The sequence below is a fragment of the Mobula birostris genome, chromosome 6 (genome assembly GCF_030028105.1).
Source record: "Mobula birostris isolate sMobBir1 chromosome 6, sMobBir1.hap1, whole genome shotgun sequence".
NCBI lineage: Eukaryota > Metazoa > Chordata > Chondrichthyes > Myliobatiformes > Myliobatidae > Mobula > Mobula birostris.
Window position 1 is genome coordinate 111,894,165 of NC_092375.1, and position 22,558 is coordinate 111,916,722.

General features: G+C 41.1%; 1 protein-coding gene across 1 annotated transcript in view; it reads left to right on the forward strand.

Annotated features, from left to right (window-relative positions):
- Positions 1-17,223, forward strand: part of LOC140199255 (tubulin alpha-1D chain-like) — a 118,708-nt gene extending 101,485 nt beyond the window's left edge. Inside the window, exons 2-4 of the mRNA XM_072260994.1 lie at positions 10,331-10,553; positions 12,377-12,525; positions 15,955-17,223. Coding sequence (XP_072117095.1) covers positions 10,331-10,553; positions 12,377-12,525; positions 15,955-16,938 — 1,356 coding nt within the window. The 3' untranslated portion in view covers positions 16,939-17,223. The remainder of the gene's footprint in view (positions 1-10,330; positions 10,554-12,376; positions 12,526-15,954) is intronic.
- The last annotated feature ends 5,335 nt before the right edge of the window (positions 17,224-22,558 follow it).

A 22,558-nucleotide genomic window follows, 5' to 3' on the forward strand; every position in this document is an offset into this window, starting at 1 on the left:
TTCCTATCCTTCTTTCTTTCCTTTATCATCTCCCATCTTCTCACTTCATCCCCATTCACTCCCCCCACACAACTCCCCCTTCACCTGGTCTATGACCAGCTCCTCCCCTCACTTTCTTATTTTGGCTTCTGCCCCCTTCCTTTCCAGTCCTGATGAAGGGCCTCAGCCCGAAACTCCTCCATTAAAGCTGCCTGACTCGCTGAGTTCCTCCAGCACTCTGTGTGTGTTGCTCAGGATTTCCAGCATCTGCAGAATCTCTTGCATTTTTCTTTGCTGTGTCTAGTTTAACATATAGATGGAATATGTATTCATATTTGAGATTCTTTGCAGATTAAGTGCATAGATCACGCTGCAGACTCTGGTACTGGAACAATACATCAGCAGTGGGTTTCAAGGGACCAGATAGACAGCTTGACAGTATGCCGAATCAAGGGTTCTTGGACGTGCACCAAGAGAATGTTGGGATAGATGCCAACGTTGTCTGCCTGGGACTGTTGCTATGTTACAATTAAGTCAGCCATGGCATGGTTGAATACTTTGCTTGAAAGGGGGCAGAGAGTCTGAGGGAAAAACAAGAGTTAAACTTTAGCGAGCTGCCGTTTACTTGATCTATCTTCAATCCAAGTGGTCGGTTTCCTGTATTCTGCAAAGGAGTTTGCTTCTGTTGTGGGCATAACAAATCCTTTGTGACAGCACATTTAAAATTATTGGTTTCTCCCAACATAGAACATAGAACTAAAAGAGTAGCATAGTATGGGCCCTTCAGCCTACAATGTTGTGCTGACTATTTAACTTACTCCAAGATCAATCTAACCCTTCCTTCCCACATAATCTTCCAATTTCCTACTATCCATGTGCCTACCTAAGAGGCTCTAAATCTTCGTAATGTACTTGCCTCAACCGCCAATCCTGACAGCACATTTCACAAACTCACCACTCTGTGTTAAAAAAAATATTTCTGATATCACCACTATATTTTCCTCCAATCACCTTAAATTTATGTCCCCCTCCTTTTATCCATTTCCGCCCTAGGAAAAAGTCTCTGGTTGTCAACTCGATCTATGCCTCTATCATCTTGTACACCCTGATAAACAATGGAATGAAAATTTACCAGGATAGACAGGAATGGGAAGTTGAGGTTGCAGTCTCAAGACATGTAATAGTGGAGCAGACTTAAAGCGTTGAGTAGCCCACACAATCAGCCAAATCATGATAGATAGAGCACCACAGCACAGAAACAGACCTTTGGCCCATCTATTCCATGCTGAGCTATTATTCTTCGTAGTCCCATCAACCTCCACCGGGACTATTCCACTCCCACCCACATACCTATCTAAATTTTCCTTAAATGTTACAATCAAACCTGAATCCTCCACTTCCATTGGGAGCTCGTTCCACACTCGCACCACCTTCAGAGTGAAGAAGATCCCCCTCATGTTCCCCTTAAACATTTCACATTTCACCTTTAACCCATGACTGAAAACTCTGACAAACTTCTATAGATGCACAGTGGAGAGTATCCTGACTGGTTATTCATGGTGTCTATGGAAACACCAGTGTCCAAGAAAAGCCTACAAAAGTGGTGGATACAGTACAGTTAATCACAGGAAAAGCCTTCCCCGCCATTGAGCACAGCTACAAAGAATGCTGCTACAAGAAAGCAGCATCCATCATCAGGGACCCACAATCCAGGATATGCTCTCTTCTCTCTGCTACCATCTGGAAGGAGGTATAGGAGCCTTAGGTCCCACACCACCAGGTTCAGCAACAACTATTACCTTACAACCATCAGGCTCCTGAAACAGCATGGGCATTTTCACGTACCAAAACACTGAAGTGATCATTGAACACAACCTATGGACTCACTTTCACAACTCACGTTCTTGGTGTTTTTTTATTATTATTATTATTTATTTGTTTGTTTGTTTGTATTATAACTTGTTTCTTTTTGTATCTGCACAATTTGGCAGACTCTGTGTAGATTTTCATTGACTCTTTTGTACTTCTTAATTCTATTGTGAATGACTGCAAGAAAATGAATCTCAGGGTAATAAATGGTGACATATACGTACTTTGATAATGAAATTTACTTTGAACTTTGATTACCTCTCGTTCTTGTCTCACCAAACCTCAGTGGAAAAAGCATGTTTGCATTCTCCTTGTCTATACCACTTACATTTTTATATACCTCTCTCAAATCTCCATCAATTGAATAAAAGATGTTTTGACACGTGTTAAAACTGAGAGCTTGTAAAGTGCAGTCTGCACAGGGAATGCAATTTTATTTGAAAGGAGAAGGTTAAAAAGAGCATTGAAATGGAGGTAAGGGAACTTGAACAGCAACCTTAAAACCTTCGGATCTTGGGAATCATTAACATTTACGTGGCAGAGAATAACTTCGCTCATTTTGATATCTTGGAATTTTCAGGATTTCCTTTCTATCAAATCTTTTTATTGTTATATTATACAGAAAAAATAACATGACTACATTGAAGTAACAACACTTACAATGTCTCAAAGACATTATCTTAAAGATTGAAAAAAATTTTGTGATTACAAAAAAAACCTACTAAGCAGAAAAGTGAGAAAAAAAAAGAACCCATTAGGTGTACAACCCCAGAGTCATGCGTCATACAAAAAGCTTCTAAAAATAAACATCAAACTGCCAGCAAGAAAAGAAAATATACTAAAAAAAATTACAATTAGATTGTGGAAAAATTATATCAATTAGCTCAAATGATAATAACTAGCAAATGAGCCCCATCTTTTCTCAAAATCAAATAAAGGTTCAAAGGTTCGACTTCTAATTTTCTCCAAACTAAGACATAGCATCACTTGAGAGAACCATTGTGACAATGTGGGAGCTGATGTATCCTTCCACTTCAACAAAATGGCCCTCCTAGCTATCAATGTAACAAATGCAATAACATGTTGGTCAGACACAGAAATACCATGAATATTTTGAGGAATTATTCCAAAAAGCACAGTTAATTTATTAGGTTGTAGATTAATTTTAAGTGATTTAGAAATTGTTGAAAAAACCGACTTCCAGAACTGTTCCAATATAGAACAAGACCAAAACATATGTGTCAGTGTAGCTATCTCAGTTTTACATCTAGCACAATGACTATCAACATTAGAAAAGATTTTAGAAAGTCTCTCCTTTGTCAAATGATAATGATGTACAATTTTAAATTGAATCAATAAATGGTTAGCACAAAATGAAGAAGAGTTAAAGAACTTCAAAATCCACATCCAATCCTCCATCATAAAAGTCAAATTAAGTTCCTTTTCCCAATCCTGTTTAATCTTAGATAAAGGACGCTTATCCCATTGTAATAATAAATTATAAATTTTTCCAATAGAACCCTTAATCAAAGGATTCATACTCATAATAGTATCTAACAGGTCAGCCTCCAATATGTAAGGAAGATTACTTAAATATTTTTGTAAAAAATATCTAACTTGAAGGTATTGCAGAAAGTGTGAGTATGAAAGAGAATATTTATCAATTCATTGTTCAAAAGACATCAATCTATCTTCTTTAAATAAATCCAAAAAAGAATTAATACTTTTATTTTTCCAAAGTAAAAAAATTGGATCACACAAAAAAGGCTTAAAAAAGTAATTTCGATAAATTAAACTGCAAAGTTTAAATTTTTTAAGATTAAAAAAATTGCGGAACTGGAGCCAAATTTGCAAAGATTTCCTCTGGCAGAAGAAATTCAAGTTGTGCAGTCATACAAAAAAGTTCAAGGTTGTTTAATGTCATTTCCAGTACACAAGTGTAAAGGAGAATGAAATAATTGTCACTCCAGATCTGATGTAGCACGGAAAAACCCAATAAGATAAAGAACACAATAATACAAAATACAATAAGTATAAATAGGAAGATAGAATATATACATAGACTGATTTTATGTCCATAAAGTATTGCTAGGCACAGGAGTGTCTGTTCATGAGATGACTGACAGAAAATGATAAAGTGGTGGTGATTGGGGGTGTGGAGGGGTGGGTTAGTGGGTGGTGGTGTTGATCAGCTCTACTGCTTGGGGAAAGAAACTGTTTCTGACTCTGGCGGTCCTGGTGTGGATGCTACGTAGCCTCCTCACTGACGGGCGTGGGACGAACAGTCCATGAGTAGGGCTGGTGAAATCCTTCATGATGTTACTGGCCCTTTTTCGGCATCTTTTTGTTTATACGTCCTTGATGGTGGGTAGGCTGGTGCTGGTGATGTGTAGGGCTGTTTTGACTACCTATTATAGAGTCTTTCCATCTGCCACGGTGTAGCAAAAAAAAAGTTTACTTGATATTACTGACAGGAATCTGAGTTCAAATCGATTCCAGATGCTAGGATCAGTCTCTCTTTTCCCTTTCCATTCTCACAGAGGCATTACAACACTTTGCCACCTCTCTGTATCCAGTTAGTCCCAGGTACCCTCTCTATCTCTGTGGCCCTGCGTTTACTTCCTTCAACATGAGAGTTAGTAATTGATTTATTATTGTCATGTGTACTGAGGTACAGTGAATGCATAAGAATGCATGAGAAATAGGGAACGGAGCAGACATCTGGTACTTTGAATCTTCAGTCATTCATCAAGGTAACAGCTCGTTTTCCACCTCTGCTCCTATTTTCTGCACAATCTCATATCCTTAGATTTTCTTAATTTCTGGAAATCTATCTATCGCCGTTCTCGACTGGGACTCAACAGCTAATTCCAAAGATCTGCCATTCATCATATAAGGAAGTTTCTACATATCTCACATCTAGATGCCACCACTTTATTCCGAGACAGTAACCCCCTGGTTCAGCCAGGGGAAACATTCTCCCTTCACCTAACCTGTTCAGACCTGTAAGAATTTCCTACTCAGCTCAGTTTCAGATTCATTTATTTATCACGTGTACACAGTGAAATGCATAATTTGCATTAAAACCAGCACAACATAACGATGTGCTGAGCACAGTCCACCATGTTTAGAGGACAACAGAAGCAACAACAACAACAACAACCGAACAACAGCAAAACAAGCCCTGTTCCTCCCTCCCAACTACCAAACCACCCACGCACACACACAGGGTCCTCCAACCCAGACCTCCAGGACTCACAGACATTGGATATTCAACTTCGACATTTTTTGCCCTGTAGTGAACCTTCACTGCCTTTTCTCCATGGCAAACATACAGTTGAAGTCAGAAATTTACATACACCTTAGCCAAATACATTTAAACTCAGTTTTTCACAATTCCTGACATTTAATCCTAGAAAACATCCCCTGCCTTAGGTCAGTTAGGGTCACTACTTTATTTTAAGAATGTGAAATGTCAGAATAATAGTAGAGAGAATGATTTATTTCAGCTTTTATTTCTTTCATCACTTTCCCAGTGGGTCAGAAGATTACATACACTTTGTTAGTATTTGGTAGCATTGCCTTTAAATTGTTTAACTTGGGTCAAATGTTTTGGGTAGCCTTCCACAACCTTCTCACAGTAAGTTGCTGGAATTTTGTTCCATTCCTCCAGACAGAACTGGTGTAACTGTGTCAGGTTTGTAGGCCTCCTTGCTCACACACACTTTTTCAGTTCTGCCCACAAATCTTCTATCGGATTGAGGTCAGAAAATGATGTTAAGTCTGGTTCATCCTTGGGAGCAATTTCCAAATGCCTGAAAGTACCACGTTCATCTGTACAAACAATAGTACGCAAGTATAAACACCACTGGACCACGCAGCTTCCTGCTCAGGAAGGAGACACATTCTGTCTCCTAGAGATGAACGTACCTTGGCGCGAAAAGTGCAAATCAATCCCAGAACAGCAGCAAAGGACCTTGTAAAGATGCTGGAGGAAACAGGTAGACAAGTATCTACATCCACAGTAAAATGAGTCCTATATTGACATAACCTGAAAGGATGCTCAGCAAGGAAGAAGCCACTGCTTCTACTTCCTAGTAGAGAGAATGATTTATTTCAGTTTTTATTTCTTTCATCACTTTCCCAGTGGGTCGGAAGTTTACATACACTTTGTTAGTATTTGGTAGCATTGCCTTTAAATTGTTTAACTTGGGTCAAACGTTTTGGGTAGACTTCCACAACCTTCTCACAGTAAGTTGCTGGAATTTTGTTCCATTCCTCCAGACAGAACTGGTGTAACTGAGTCAGGTTTGTAGGCCTCTTTGCTCGCACACGCTTTTTCAGTTCTGCCTACAAATTTTCTATCGGATTGAGGTCAGGGCTTTGTGATGGCCACTCCAGTACCTTGACTTTGTTGTCCTTAAGCAATTTTGCCACAACTTTGGAGATATGCTTGGGGTCATTGTCCATTTGGAAGACCCATTTGCGAACGAGCTTTAACTTCCTGGTTGATGTCTTGCGATGTTGGTTCAATATATCCACATAATTTTCCTTCCTCATGATGCCATCTATTTTGTGAAGTGCACCAGTCCCTCCTGCAGCAAAGCACCCCCACAACATGATGCTGCCACCCCCATGCTTCACGGTTGGGATGGTGTTCTTCAGCTTGCAAACCTCACCCTTTTTCCTCCAAAAATAATGATGGTCATTATGGCCAAACAGTTCAGTTTTTGTTTCATCAAACCAGAGGACATTCCTCCGAAAAGTAAGATCTTTGTCCCCATGTGCACTTGCAAACTGAACTGTAGTCTGGCTTTTTTATGGCAGCTTTGGAGCAGTGGCTTCTTCCTTGCTGAGCAGCCTTTCAGGTTATGTCGATATAGGACTCATTTTACTGTGGATGTAGATACTTGTCTACCTGTTTCCTCCAGCATCTTTACAAGGTCCTTTGCTGCTGTTCTGGGATTGATTTGCACTTTTCGCGCCAAGGTACGTTCATCTCTCGGAGACAGAATGTGTCTCCTTCCTGAGCAGGAAGCTGCGTGGTCCAGTGGTGTTTATACTTGCGTACTATTGTTTGTACAGATGAACGTGGTACTTTCAGGCATTTGGAAATTGCTCCCAAGGATGAACCAGACTTAACATCATTTTCTGACCTCAATCCGATAGAAGATTTGTGGGCAGAACTGAAAAAGTGTGTGTGAGCAAGGAGGCCTACAAACCTGACACAGTTACACCAGTTCTGTCTGGAGGAATGGAACAAAATTCCAGCAACTTACTGTGAGAAGGTTGTGGAAGGCTACCCAAAACATTTGACCCAAGTTAAACAATTTAAAGGCAATGCTACCAAATACTAACAAAGTGTATGTAATCTTCTGACCCACTGGGAAAGTGATGAAAGAAATAAAAACGGAAATAAATCATTCTCTCTACCATTATTCTGACATTCCACATTCTTAAAATAAAGTAGTGATCCTAACTGACCTAAGACAGGGAATTTTTTCTAGGAATAAATATCAGGAATTGTGAAAAACTGAGTTTAAATGTATTTGGCTAAGGTGTATGTAAACTTCTGACTTCAACTGTATCTTCCTTTTTTCCAGCAAGGAGACCAAACTGTAGCCAATACTCCAGGTAACAATTTCACCAAGAAATCTTTCCTCCTGGAATCACATCCCCTTGTTTAAAAATTTCCGTCCAATTCCATTCTGAAATCTTTCTCTCTGCTTTCAGTGGCCTCATTTGTAGTGAGTTCCAGATGTACTAAAATGTACTTTTAGATTTAGATTGACAGATACAGCATGGTAACAGGCCCTTCCCGCTCAAGTTCAACATTCAAAGTAAATTTATTATTGAAGTACATATATGTCACCATATTACAACCCTGAGATTCATGTTAGAATCAATGAAGGATGGCACCCAACGAGATGGACAAACAATGTGCAAAAGACAAGAAACTGTGCAAAAATGAAGAAAATAACAATAATAATAAATAATAAGCAATAAATATTGATAACATGAGATGAAGGGTCCTTGAAAGTGAGTCCATAGGTTGTGAGAACAGTTCAGTGATGAGGCGAGTGAAGTTGAGTGAAGTTATCCCCACTGGTTCAAGAGCACTATGGTTGAGGGGTAATAATATATGTCAGGATGCTTTTTAACGACTACAGCTCGGCATTCAACACTATCATCCCCTTAAAACTAATCAATAAGCTTCAAGACCCTGGCCTCAATACCTCCTTGTGCAATTGGATCCTTGATTTCCTCACTTGCAGACTCCAGTCAGTTTGGATTGGCAACAACATCTCCTCCACAATCTCCTCCACAATCTCCATTAGCACAGGTGCACCACAAGGTTAACCCCCTGCTCTGCTCACTTTATTCTTATGATTGTGTGGCTAAGTACAGCTCCAATACCGTATTTAAGTTTGCTGATAACACCACTGTTGATGGCCCATTCAGAAGTGGTGATGAATCAGCATATAGGAAGGAGATTGAAAATCTGGCTGAGTAGTGCCCTAACAACAACTTCTCACTCAATGTCAGCAAGACCAAGGAACTGATTATTGACTTGAGGAGGAGGAAACTGCAGGTTCATGAGCCAGTCCTCAGAGGAGGGAATCAGAGGAGGAGGAGGTGGTCTTCAGTGTTATCATTTCAGAGGATCTATCCTGGGCACAGGGCCATTATGAAGAAAGCATGGCAGCACCTCTACTTTTTGTTTAGAAGTTTGAAAAGATTCAGCATGACATCTAAAACCTTGACAAACTTCTATAGATCTGTGGTGGAGAGTATATTGACTGCATCACGTTGTAGTATGGAAACACCACACCTCAATGAGTCCCTGCTGCCCATTTTCAGCCATGTGACCAATTAACCTACTAACCCATATGTTTTTGAACCTGAAGAAAACCAACACAGTCAAAGGGAGTACGCAGAAACTCCCTTTTCACATTTCATTTGTACCTCTTGTTCAAAAACCTGTGTCCCCTAGTCCTTGCACCATCTGCCAATGGAGATAGATGCTACCCCCTTCCTTTCCAGTCCCCATGAAGGCTCTCAGCCCAAAACATTGACTGCTTATTCCACTCTGTGTTGCTCTGGATTTCTAGCATCTAAAAAAATCTCAAGTTACAGATTTTCTTTGTTTACCTTAGGTAAACCTTGTCATAATCACGTACCGCTTATTAAATTCTCACACAATCTGCCCATGACCACAAGAAATTTCAGAGCTGAGAACACAGTCCAGTCATCACACCAAACCTGGCTTCATGGACTCTACCTCCACTTCCTGCTGCCTTGGGAAATCAGCCAGCATAACCAAGGCCCTCTCCTACCACAGTCATTTTATTTTCTTCCCTCACCTGTTGAACTGAACAGAGAATCAGAGCATGAACCACCAGACTCAAGGATAGCTTCTGTCCCACTGTTCTCAGACTTTTGAACAGACCTCTCATATGCTAACAATAAATACCTGAACTCTTAGAACATAGAACATTGAAATTTACAGCACATTGTAGGCCCTTTAGCCCTCAATGTTGTGCCGACCATGTAATCTACTCTAGAGACTGCCTAGAATTCCCTAGCATATAGCTCTCTATTTTTCTAGGCCCCATGTGCCTGACTCTTGATCTCCTGAGCTACTGTACCTCATCATGTCTCCTGCATTTTATCTGTTAATTGCATTGCATTCTCTCTATCCCGTGACCACAAGAGACCATACGGAGAGTCATAGACATAACTCACATCACAGAAGCCAGCTTACCCTCCGTGGTCTCTGTCTACACTTCTCACCGCCTCAGTAAAGCAGCCAACATGACCAAAAATCCCACCTACCCATGGACATTCTCTCTTCTCCCTTCCTTCATAGGGCAGAACATACAAAAGCCTGAAAGCAAGTACCACCAGGGTCAAGACTATCTGCTACCCCACAATAGTTCCCTAGTATGAAAAGTGAGTCTTGATGTTACAATCTACCTCATTATGACCTTGCACCTTATTGTCTAACTGGCCAGCACTTACTCTGTAATTGTAACACTATTCTGTTTACTGTTATTGTTTTACCTTGCTCTTCCTCAAAGTTCAAGTAAATTTATAACCAAATTACACATATGTCACCATATACTACTCTGAGATTCATTTTCTTATGGGTATTCACAATAAATACAAAGAAGTACAGTAGAATCAATAAAAACTACACACAAAGATGGACAACCAACCAATGTGCAAAAGACAACAAATTGTGTAAATAGAAACAAAATAATAACAACAGATGAGTAATAAATAATTTTGAGAACAGGAGTTGCAGAGCCCTTAAAAGTGAATCCATAGATTGTGGAATCATTTGAGACCTTAGTGTTGAGGGGAGTGAAGTTGTATGTGCTTAATAAGGAACAAATAGTATGACATGCTGCTCTTGTAATGTCTAAAGTTATGGCTTTCCAAGTTGTGTTTTGTACTAATCATTTTCTTTTCCCTACAGCGTGAATGTATCTCCATCCATGTTGGCCAGGCTGGTGTCCAGATGGGCAATGCCTGCTGGGAGCTGTATTGCTTGGAGCACGGCATCCAGCCAGATGGACAGATGCCCAGTGACAAGACCATTGGAGGTGGAGATGACTCCTTCAACACCTTCTTCAGTGAGACTGGAGCGGGGAAGCATGTCCCAAGAGCTGTCTTTGTTGACCTAGAACCAACTGTGATTGGTAATGTCAATAAAAGAATGCACTGTGGAAGAGGTGTTGTGCAAAATAAAATAGGGCATAAGTCTCTTCTTGGAATACCGTAGATTTTCAGTTGTGTTACTCTTTGACATACAGGAGGAAAAAGCCAAACATACAACTCTATAGCCTGCTAACTCTTAAAAACCGTAGCGTTTTTGTCCATCCACAAGCAGGATTTCCCATGCCCAACCATTTTAATTCTAATCCCCATTCCCTTTCCAACCTGTTGGTCCATGGCCTCCTCTATTGCCATTATGAGGCCACTCTCAGGTTAGAGGAGCAACACCTCATATTCCATCTGGGTAGCCTCCAACTTGATGGCATGAACATCGATTTCTCTCACTTATGTTAATTTTTCTCCCTCCCCATACCCTCTTCTTCCATTCCTCGCTCTAGCTCCCCTACTACTTCTTCTCTTCACCTGCTTATTACCTCTTCCTGATGCCCCTTCTCTTTTCCCATCTCCCATAGTCCACTCTCCTCACCTATCAGATTCCTTCTTCCTCAGCCCTTTAGCTTTTCCACCTATTACCACCCAGCTTCTTACTTCATCCCCCTTCCCCTACCCACCTGTTTTCACCTATTACCTTCTAGCTTGTACTCCTTCCCCTTCCCCCACCTCCTTATTTTGGCTTCTTTCCCCGTCCTTTCTAGTCTTGATGAAGGGTGGCAGTCCGAAACATCAACTGTTTATCCCTCTCAGGCAGTATCTATTTTGTATCTGGTATATGTACTTTGAATAAATCAATAGTCATGTAATCCTTACCAATGAAACACTATACGTTTTAATGTTCACATTTTTAATAAACCTCTATTCTCCAAAGTTTCTTTTACCCTGGATGGGGTGTTAAAAGTAATGTTTGATGAGAGCTGATGAGCTCCAAATTTCCACTGCCTCTTGTGTGAAGAATTACTCCTTTTATCGGCGTACTCTTAAATAATTTCCTTCTGGTTGTAAACAACTCACCCTCCCCCTACCCCCACCAACCTATCACCAGAAATATTTTTTTTCTCAATTTATTCCATTAAGCTCTTTAATTATCTTAAACACGTTAGGTCGGAAGGTGGTTCGATGAGTTCAAATACTACTTACTGCCAGAGACTTCAGGTGAAGTGGTAGCACGGCAGCTTAGCAGTTAGCTCATCGCTTTACAGTGCCAGCAGTAGATCGGAGTTCGATTCCCCCCACTGTCTATAAGGAGCTTTACATTCTCCATGTGACCATGTGGGTTTCCTCTGGCTGATCTGGTTTCCTCACGCATTCCAAAACATACAGTTAGTGTTATGGTTAGTAAGTTATGTTATGTTGGAGCCGGCAGCATGGTGACACTTGTGGGCTGCCCAGTATATTTCCCACTGTTTTAACACAAATGATGCATTGCAATGTATATTTCGATGTACAGATGACAAATAAAGCTAATCTTAATTATTAATATGCCAAGCTAATAACATACATAATTTGAGACTTGTTACTAATTTGATTGTTCCCAAGCTTCAGATATACAGTCAAAAACCACTTTATTAGGTACACCTGCACACCTTCTTATTAATGCAAATATTCAATCAGTCAATCGTGTGACAGCATAAAAGAATGCAGACATGGTCAAGAGGTTTAGTTGTCGTTCAAACCAAACATCAGAATAAAGTGGCCACTCAGTGTAAATAGCTGTGTAAATTTACTTTCAAATGGAAATTTTCGCTAGTCCTCAGCATGTAAAACTAAAGAAACCACGTACAAGTACAAACCTATGATTTATTATTACAACCTTCCTTAAGTAAATAAACCTTGTATATACGAATTGCAGATGAAGTTCGTACTGGTACCTATCGTCAGTTGTTCCACCCTGAGCAACTCATCACGGGCAAGGAAGATGCTGCTAACAATTACGCCCGTGGGCACTACACCATTGGAAAGGAGCTGATTGATTTGGTTCTGGACAGACTTCGTAAACTGGTGAGAATGCACTCAGCATTTGAACTGCTAAAAAGAATCACATAAATGTAACACATCTCATAACTTTAGATTACCCAAGTGTGACACCTTATCTAAGAAAGGATGTGCTAGCTTTGGAGAGGGTGCAGAGGAGGCTCATGAGAATTATTCTAGGAGTGAAAGGGTTAATGTATGAGGAGCATTTGATGGCTCTGGGCCTGTACTCACTGAAGTTTAAAAGAATGAGGCGGGAATCTCATTGAAACCGATCAGATATTGAAAGGCTGAGATAGAGTGGACGTGGGGAGAATGTTTCCTATAGTCTAGGACTAGAGGTCACTACCTCAGAGTACAAGGATGTCCCTTTAGAACAGAGAAGAGGAGGAATTTCTTTAACCAGAGGTTGGTGAATCTGTGAAATTCATTGCCACAGACAGTAGCAAAGGCCAAGTCATTGGGTATATTTAAAGTGGAGGTTAATAGGTTCTTGATTAGTAAGGACACTAAAGGTTAAGCGGCGAAGGCAGGAGAATGGGGTTGAGAGGGATAATAAATCAGCAATAATGAAATGGCGGAGCAGATTCAACAGGCAAAATAGCCTAATTCTGCTCCTATGTTTCATGGTCTGATGAATAAAGTGGCAACTTGCATCCTGTTCCACAAATCCACAATTCTCTGGGGGGCGGGGGGGGTCAAAATGCATTTCAATGCAAAGTAATCGAAGTGGTCATAACGTTCTAGAGCCAGAGTGCACTATAGCACAGAATAGGCCCTTCAGCCTATTTAGTTCATGCCAAACTATTATTCTGCTGAGTCCCGCCAACCTGCACCCGGGCCATAGCCTTCCACATGCCTCGATCCATGTATTCATCCAAACTTCTCTTAAATGTTGAAAGAGAAGTTATACCCTAGTGTTTAGTGTTGTTCCGGTTGGTCCAAGAGCTGAATGGTCGAAGGGACGAAGTTTTATCGAACCTGATGGTGTAGGACTTTAGGATTCTGTACCTTCTGCCTGATGGTAGCTGTGGGATGGTGGGGATCTTTAATGGATGTTACTTTCTTCAGATCCCCCGTCTGAGTAAACTTGGGGAGAGGGAGGCGCGGTAGCATAGTGGTTAGCATAACACTATTACATCATCAGCTGTAGATCAATTCCACTGCTGTCTGTAAGGAGTTTGTATGATCTCTCTGTCTCCACCAGCATTTTGTTCTGAGTGTTCTGGTTTCCTCCCATATTCCAAAGATGTATGGGTTAGTAGGTTAATTGGTCAGATGGGTGTAATTGGGCAGCACGGACTCGTTGAGCTGGAAGGGCCTATTATCGTGCTGTATCTTTAAATGAAATATATATTAAAAATACATATGATGAACTTTCCCCTCTCAACTTAACCTAATGCCCTCTAGTTCTTGATTCCCTAATCTTGGAGAAAAGACTAACAGCATTCACTCTATCTATGCTCCTAATGACATTCCCATCCTGTGAAATAGACTCTGAATATCTACTCTTTCTGTCCTCTAGAAAACTGTTGCCCCTCAAACTCCAGTGCCCCAGAGAAAACAATCAAAGTTTGTCATTATAGCTGGTACACTTCCAGCCCAAGCATAGCCAGAGACATTGAGTACAGGAGCAAGGCTATCTTGTTACAATGGAAGAGAGCCTTCATGAAGCCACATTGCTGTATTGTGTGCTCTTCTGGTCTCCAAACTTAAGAAAGGATGAACCAATGTCACGATCAAAGACTTTTAACTTGTAATCATAGCAACATACGCATACGAGCATATCATTAGAAAGGAAGTACATCCTATTAAAGTAATGCAGCAAAGGTTTACCACAGATTCCTGGGATGACTGGACCATCATATGAAGAGAGGTTAAATCAAATATAGTAGAATATAGAACAGTACAGGCCCTACAGCCCACAATGTTTTGCCAACCTTTTAACTGCTCTAAGATCAATCTAACTTTTCTCACCCACATAGCCCTCTGTTTTTTTTCTTTCATCTATGTGCCTATCTAAGAGTTTCTAAAATGTTCCTGATGTATCTGCCTCTACCACCACCCCCGGCAGCTTTCTTTGTGTAAAAATGTATCTCTAACATCTCCCATATAATTTCCACTATAAAATCATGCCCTCTCATATTAAACATTTCTGCCTTGGGAAAATAACTCTGGCTGTCCACCTAAATTATGCCTCTTATCTGGTACATCTCTATCAAGTCATACTCCTTTGCTCCAAAGAGAAAAGCCCTAGCTTGCTCAACCTATCCTCATAAGACATGCCCTCCGATCCAGGCAGCATCCTGGTAAATCTCCTCTGCACCCTCTCCAAAGCTTTCACATCCTTCCTATAATGAGGGACCAGAACTGAACACAATATTCCAAGTGTGATCTTACCAGGGTTTTATAGCGCAGCAATATTACCCCGTGGCGCTTGAAATCAATCTCCTGAGTAATGAAGGCCAACATCAATACGTCTTCCCAACCACCCTATTGGCTTGCACAGCAACTTTAATGCATCGATGGATGTAGGTTAAAAAGTCAGCACAATATCATGGGCCAAAGGACCTATCCTGTGCTCTAGGTTCTATTTTCATAATTATATTGAAAGCTGAAACAGGTTCAGCAGGCCAAGTGGCCAATCCTGCTCTTAATCTCTCTGTTTTTAAGTAACCTGGACCTGACCTTGGACAGCATAGAACTTTATACCTGATTTACCTTATCCAACATAATTATAACTTAGAATCATAAAAACATACACATATGAGGACATCAATTGTTGCATTGATCCTCATCCTCCAGTATTTGCTTAGCACCTTAAAATTATTTATTTTATCAGTTTAACTGTGGGAGCATTTAGAAATTTGCCAAAGATTTTGAAATTTCTGATATGAATCTAATCTTGTTAATATTCTATAACCCTGATACATCAATGCTATTATATCTAGAAGTGTTAAATTCTAATTCATTTAGCCTTTCTTGCTAGGATGATGTGAATGAGTGTTATTGAAGAATCTTCTCTTATGTTATTTGGTTTCATTTCCTAGAACACTGAGTTAAGAATGAGGAAGGAGCTTATTGAAACCTATTGAATATTGAAAGGCTTAGATATAGTGGGCATGGAGAGGAGTTTCTGGGGCCAGAGGGAACAGAATAGAGGGACATCCCTTTAGAACAGAGATAAGGAGGAATTTTGTTAGCCAGAAGATGGTGAATCTGTGGAATTCATTGCCACAGATGGTTGTAGAGGCTAAGTCATTGGATATATTTAAAATGAAGATTGATAGGTTGTTGACTAGTGAGGGTGTCAAAGGTTATGGGGAGAAGGCAGGAGAATGAGGTTGAGAGGGATAATAAATCAGCCATGAAGGAATGGCGGAGTAGACTCAATGGGCCAAATAACCTGACTCTGCTCCATGTTTACATGGTTAAACCTATTAATTTCATTCACAGGCTGATCAGTGCACAGGACTCCAGGGTTTCCTCATCTTCCACAGCTTTGGCGGAGGCACTGGTTCTGGTTTCACTTCTCTGCTGATGGAACGTCTCTCAGTGGATTACGGCAAGAAGTCCAAATTGGAGTTCTCCATCTATCCAGCTCCACAGATCTCCACCGCCGTGGTTGAACCCTACAACTCCATCCTGACCACCCACACCACCCTAGAGCATTCAGACTGCGCCTTCATGGTAGATAATGAGGCCATCTATGACATCTGCCGGAGAAACCTGGACATAGAGCGCCCAACTTACACCAATCTGAATCGCCTTATTGGTCAGATTGTATCGTCTATCACAGCCTCTCTTCGCTTTGACGGTGCCCTGAACGTTGATCTGACAGAGTTCCAGACCAATTTAGTCCCGTACCCACGTATCCACTTCCCTCTGGCTACCTATGCCCCTGTGATCTCAGCTGAGAAGGCTTACCATGAACAACTGTCTGTGGCTGAGATCACCAATGCCTGTTTTGAGCCAGCGAACCAGATGGTGAAGTGTGATCCTCGCCATGGCAAGTACATGGCTTGTTGTCTGCTTTACCGGGGTGACGTGGTGCCAAAAGATGTCAATGCTGCCATCGCCACTATTAAGACCAAGCGCACCATCCAGTTTGTTGACTGGTGCCCCACTGGTTTCAAGGTTGGCATCAACTACCAGCCTCCCACTGTGGTGCCTGGCGGCGACCTGGCCAAGGTGCAGCGTGCAGTCTGTATGCTGAGCAACACCACTGCCATTGCCGAAGCCTGGGCTCGCCTTGACCACAAGTTCGATCTGATGTATGCCAAGCGCGCCTTTGTGCATTGGTATGTGGGGGAGGGGATGGAGGAGGGGGAGTTCTCTGAGGCCCGAGAAGACATGGCAGCCTTGGAGAAGGACTATGAAGAGGTTGGAACTGAGACTATGGAAGGGGAAGGAGAGGCAGAAGAAGGAGAGGAGTATTAGCTTAATGAATGTAATCCAAATGGTGTTAACATTTGTGATTAGTAATCTGATATGATTAAACTTGAGTTTCTAAAGAAAAGGCCTCTGGTCTCTAGCATTCCTAAGAAAAATGAAATGTGAAAAGGAAAATTCCATTACTGCTTGAATTGTTTTAGTGCAAGCTTCATAAATCCCTATTTTTCTTTAACAACACCAATTTCTTCATGAAATTGATATTACCTGGTTTAATCAATAAAAAACAAATTGTAATTTTAATAATTGTCAATAAAATAATATTGCAAACTGTGTGATTGATATGTGTGATTATACGTATGGCAAATTAACTAAAGATAATCCCATTCTATTGTGCAACCTGTCTATTTGATTTTCTGTTGAGGCAGGTACAGAAAAATCATTGTTTACTCATCCAGACTGCAGCTCATTTGACCCTCAACTCCATTTATTTTGAATATTCCCTATACCCTTGTAGTCCCCCGCATCAAAAGCTTCAATTGCATGTTACTGTCCTTCATATAAAGAACCTTTCTCCGGTTTCCTCCCACATTCCAAAGATGTTTTTAATCCGAGGTTCTTCTGAAGTCAAGTATGAGGAACAAAAACTTTTGCTTACAATCACTTATTAAGCATTACAAGAACACAGTCCAACGACGTATCAGTTGGTAGGTTGTTATTGTAAATTGTCCCATAAGGAGGCAAGGGTTAAGTCGGGGGTTGCTGAGCAGTGTGGCTTGAAGGGCTGCAGGGGCCTATTCTGCGCTATATTGCAATAAAAAAAACAAGAAAAATGAAGACGAAGCATAACAGAGAGAGGGAGGGAGAAGAGAGGGGGAGAGAGGGAGAGAGGGAGGGAGAGGGGGGGAGAGGGGGGGAGAGGGGGGGAGAGGGGGGGAGAGGGGGGGAGAGGGGGGGAGAGGGGGGGAGAGGGGGGGAGAGGGGGGGAGAGGGGGGGAGAGGGGGGGAGAGGGGGAGAGGGGGAGAGGGGGAGAGGGGGAGAGGGGGAGAGGGAGAGAGGGAGAGAGGGAGAGAGGGGGAGAGGGGGAGGGGCAGGGAAAAGAACAAAGAGTAAAAAGCCCAAATTCAGTGCTTTGGCCTTCCTATACCAATTTGTTAATTCCATTGAATTTCCATAGATAAGAGTGAACCAATCAGATAGCCCTACTCAATTAATGTGATAGCCAAAAAGCTTCCAGAAAGATACAGAGGAACAGTAACTACTTGAAAATATACTGAACATACATAGGTAACTACATAAAAATACAAAACAAGCATAAAAAAACTACAAGGAGAATAACAATTATGCAATCTAATCGAAGATGCATAGGTTAGTAGGTTAATTGGTTGAAATAGTTCAATGTGGGCTAGTTGGACCAGAAGGCCCTGTTAACGTACTACATCTCTAAATAAAATTAGTCTTGCATGACCCAGTTCTAATTTTAAGTTTTTGCTTCTGTGCTGCAAACATCAGAGTGAATACTTTTCCTCTCTTTATCCTATAAAATCCTGCAGTTATCATCCTTATCTTTGACAAACTACTTATTCATTTGTTAGCAACATCCAGGTGTTACTGTTTACCTCTGAACTGGCTAATTGGCCAGGATGCTTCTGATCAGAATCAGAACCATGTTTAAAATCACTATGTCGTAAAATATGTGGTTCTGCAGCGGCAGTACATTGTAATACATAATAAAACACTAAATACCAATACGACATTAAATTAGTAGTGCAAAAAAAGCAAAAAGAGAAAAAAAATCACCAGGTCGTGGTCCATTGTCCATTCAGAAACCTGGTGGCACTGGAGAAGAAGCTATCCCTAAAACATTGAATGTGTGTCTTCAGGCTCCTGTACCTCTCCTTGATGGTAGCAATGAGTAGAAGGCATGTCCTGGGTGATGGTGGTCTTTAATGACTGATGCCGCATCTTTGAGGCTTTGCCTTTTTAAGATATCCATGACGCTGGGAGGCTGGTGTCCTCAGTGTAGCTGGCTGAGTCCACAACATTCTGCAGCTTTTATTCTGATCCTGTGCAGTGGACCCTCCATACCAGATGGATTCATCGGTCAGGATACTTCTGAGGGAGTTAAGGAATTACATTGTAAGGCTGGAGCCACATATGGGCCAGGCTGAGCAAGTACAGTAATTTCCTTCCCAGAAGGATATTTGTGTAACAAAAAGGTTCTTTTTTTCAGCTCAGTAGTTTCATGGACACCACTACAGCTGTTTCTTTTATTCCAGATTTAATCACTTGTATTTATTTTTCCCAACTGCCATAGAAGATTGAAACTTGATTGTCTAAATGCTAATCAATTATATAATAAACACAAGAGATTCTGCAGATGCTGGAAATTGGCGTCCCTATAGTGTAGCGGTTAATACCACGCTATTATGCCTTGGGCTGTCAGAGTTCAGAGTTCAACCTTGGCGTCCTCTGTAAAGGAGGTGATGCATCCTCCCTGTAGCATATGTGGGTTTTCTCTGAGTACGCTGGCTTCCTCCCACAATTCCAGTTAACTGGGTTAATTGGTCATTGTAAATTGTCCCGTGATTAGGCTAGGTCAAATTAGGTGGGTTGCTAGCTGCGGGGCTCTAAGGGTCTATTCCATGCTGTGGAGAGAAATAAACGGTCGATGTTTCAGACTGAGACCCTCCATCAGGACTGATATAATTATTACATCCATTACATAATTCTTTTACTGCCAAAGATAATAATGATAGGGTGCTCAAGATTATATAACAGGTCTCTGCAACCTGTATTTGTTTACTCTTTATTCCTGTGGCAGACTCGCACTAATTTCCTGAAGGCAATATAACCCTACACCGATGAGGATGCCAGATGAGAAATCTCTACTGTTGGTAACGTCTGGAATTAAATTATGACACCAGGGTATGGATGCATCATAACTGAAGCTTCAGCAGTTGGTAGAGCCCAGGCAGATTCCATGCATCAGAATATGCACTGAACATCTGTACCTTCAGGAACTTTGGCAAAATAAAAGGAATAATGAGGTTGTGTTCATGGACCATTCAGAAATCTGATGGCGGAGGGGGAAGAAGAGGTTTCTGAATCATTGGAATTCATCTATAGAAATGTTTAAGAATCTTTGATGACATGCCTAATCTCCTCAAAACTCCTAACAATGAGGTTGAGTCACTGACAATAAAGAACAGTAGATGGAAATTGTTAACATCGGTGGAACCATAAAACAGTAGGCAATGTGGACAGAAGATTATTGGCAAGGAACCAAAACTGATAATATTCAGTGGTTGGGGCCAGGGACAAGGTATTCTTAGTACAGTACAGGACGGAGCTGACCCGAGGCTAGATGCCTTTCTGTGTGAGAGGGTGGACGTTGGAAGGTTGGAAGAGGGGCTTGTTTTGCTGTTGGTGCCTTGCTTTGTTCTGTTGCTATTGCTGCTTATGTTGTTCTGCTGAACATTGTTACGTTGGTGCTGGAATATGTGGTGACACCTTACACACTTGGGTTGTGTTAGTTGTGAAAGCAAACGCCACATTCCACTGTTCATTTTTATGTATACAGTATATGATAAATAAATCTGGATCTCAAGCTCTTTGGTCCACCATATCTGTGCCAGTCAAAATTGTTCCGATGAAAGTTAGACTGAAACATCACCTGCCTCTCTCTCGAATAGTGTTGCCTGGCCTGTATTTTGTACTTTTAATTCAAATTGTATTGTAAAGCTGAAAGAGGAGCTAGATAATTGTCTGCAAAGAATGAATTTGCAGTGCTCTGGTAGAGAGTGAGAAAGAGTTACTATCTGCTTTGCTCTGACTGGGTGCTTTGTGGTCTGCTACGGCAATTGCAATGCATAGGAATGCAAGAGGATACAGAGTAATGGACTCTCGGCACTGTACGGCTGCTACAACACAACAAATGTCAGTGATATCAAGCTTGCTTTTGATTCAGCCTGGCCAATCACAGGCACATCTCCCTGCACCATTGACAACATCTACAGGAGGTACTGTCCCAAGAAGGAAAACACACATGGAAACACACAGTGAATTGCGCCATTGGTGTTAACAACCAACAAGGATGTGCAGGGGCGGCCCACAAGTATCACCACACATTCCAGCGCCAACATAGCATGTCCACAATGTTCAACACAATCACACAAACAGCAACACAATAGAACAAAAACAACAACAACAGAAAAAGCCCCTTTCTACCCACACACAGGCCTCTAACCCCAGGACAGGCTGCCTCTGGGCCTCTAGTCCTTGGCCGTGGACTTTCAATCTCACAAACCTCAGGCCTACAACCTTTAGTCTCTTGTTCAAGTTTATTGTCATTCAACTGTACATATAGATGTATACCAGCAAACGAAACAGTGTTCTTTTGGACTAAGGTGCACGACACACACCACAAAAAGTAATATTACCACAAATAAATTAACAAATAGTAAAATATATTCCAGAAGATCGACCTTTAGAATAAGATGCATTTACGACACAAGTTAATAAGTAAAAATATAACACTACTGGTGCTTCATAAGTGATGAGACATGGGTGGTGGCAGGGAGTCCAGTAGTTTCACAGCCCAGGGGAAGAAGCTGTTTACCATCCAAACACTCCTTGTCCTAATTCCACAGGACCTCCTGTCTGATGGTAGGGTAGTCAAAGAGATTATGGGATAGATGGGAGGGATTCTTGACAATGCTAAGGGCACTGTATGGATAGCACTCTAGATAAATATCTCAGATTAGTGGATGGGAATATTGTCAAAGATCCCCAATACCTAGGTCTATCCTGGGCTCAACATATGGGTGCAATCACGAAGAAGGCACAGCAGCAGCTAGACTTCAGCAGAAGTTTTAAATTGTTCAATAATTACAAGTAACAGCAATGGGTAACTAAACCAGTAGCCCACGTCTATATAGAGATGTGCTTGTCTTTGCATTGGTTTTGATGGGACTGAGACTGATGTTGGAGTTAATGACAATAGAGATTTCTTTAAAAGAGAACATACTGCATTCAACTTAACTGAATACCGATATCTCTGAACAATCCTGCTATTTCCAAAAACATGTTTTCATAAACAATTTTATTCACTTGAAAATTCACATTTCTTTCAGTAGCACATAAACAAAAACCAGATCTATTAATAACATCAGTGCTTCCTAATGGGGCAAGAATTGTAGACTTCAGCAATTTCCTCTGAACAAAGTAATTATTTCCTTTAAACAGACTACTTTGTTCTATCATGTTAAAATTATTTTCTCAGTTCACTTAATATTGCTATTATGTCTGCAAGTCTGAGAGTGTAAGGCCAATGACTGGAGCCCCAGAGGAGGTCTGCCCTAGGGTCGGAGGCCTCACTGTATGTGTGAGACATGCTGCATAGGCAACAAAATATGTAGTGACCCTTGTGGGCTACCCCCAGGACTTCCTTGGGTGTGTTAATTGTTAACACAAATGATACACTTCACTGCATGTTTTGATCTACATGTGATGAATAAATCTTAATTTTGATTTGGAATTTGAGGAGAATTGGTATGTTAACAAAAGCTCTAACAAATTTCTACGGATGTGCAGTGGAGAGCATTCTGACTGGCTGGATCACAGCCTGGACAGGAGACCCCAATACACAGGACTGAAGGAGGCTGC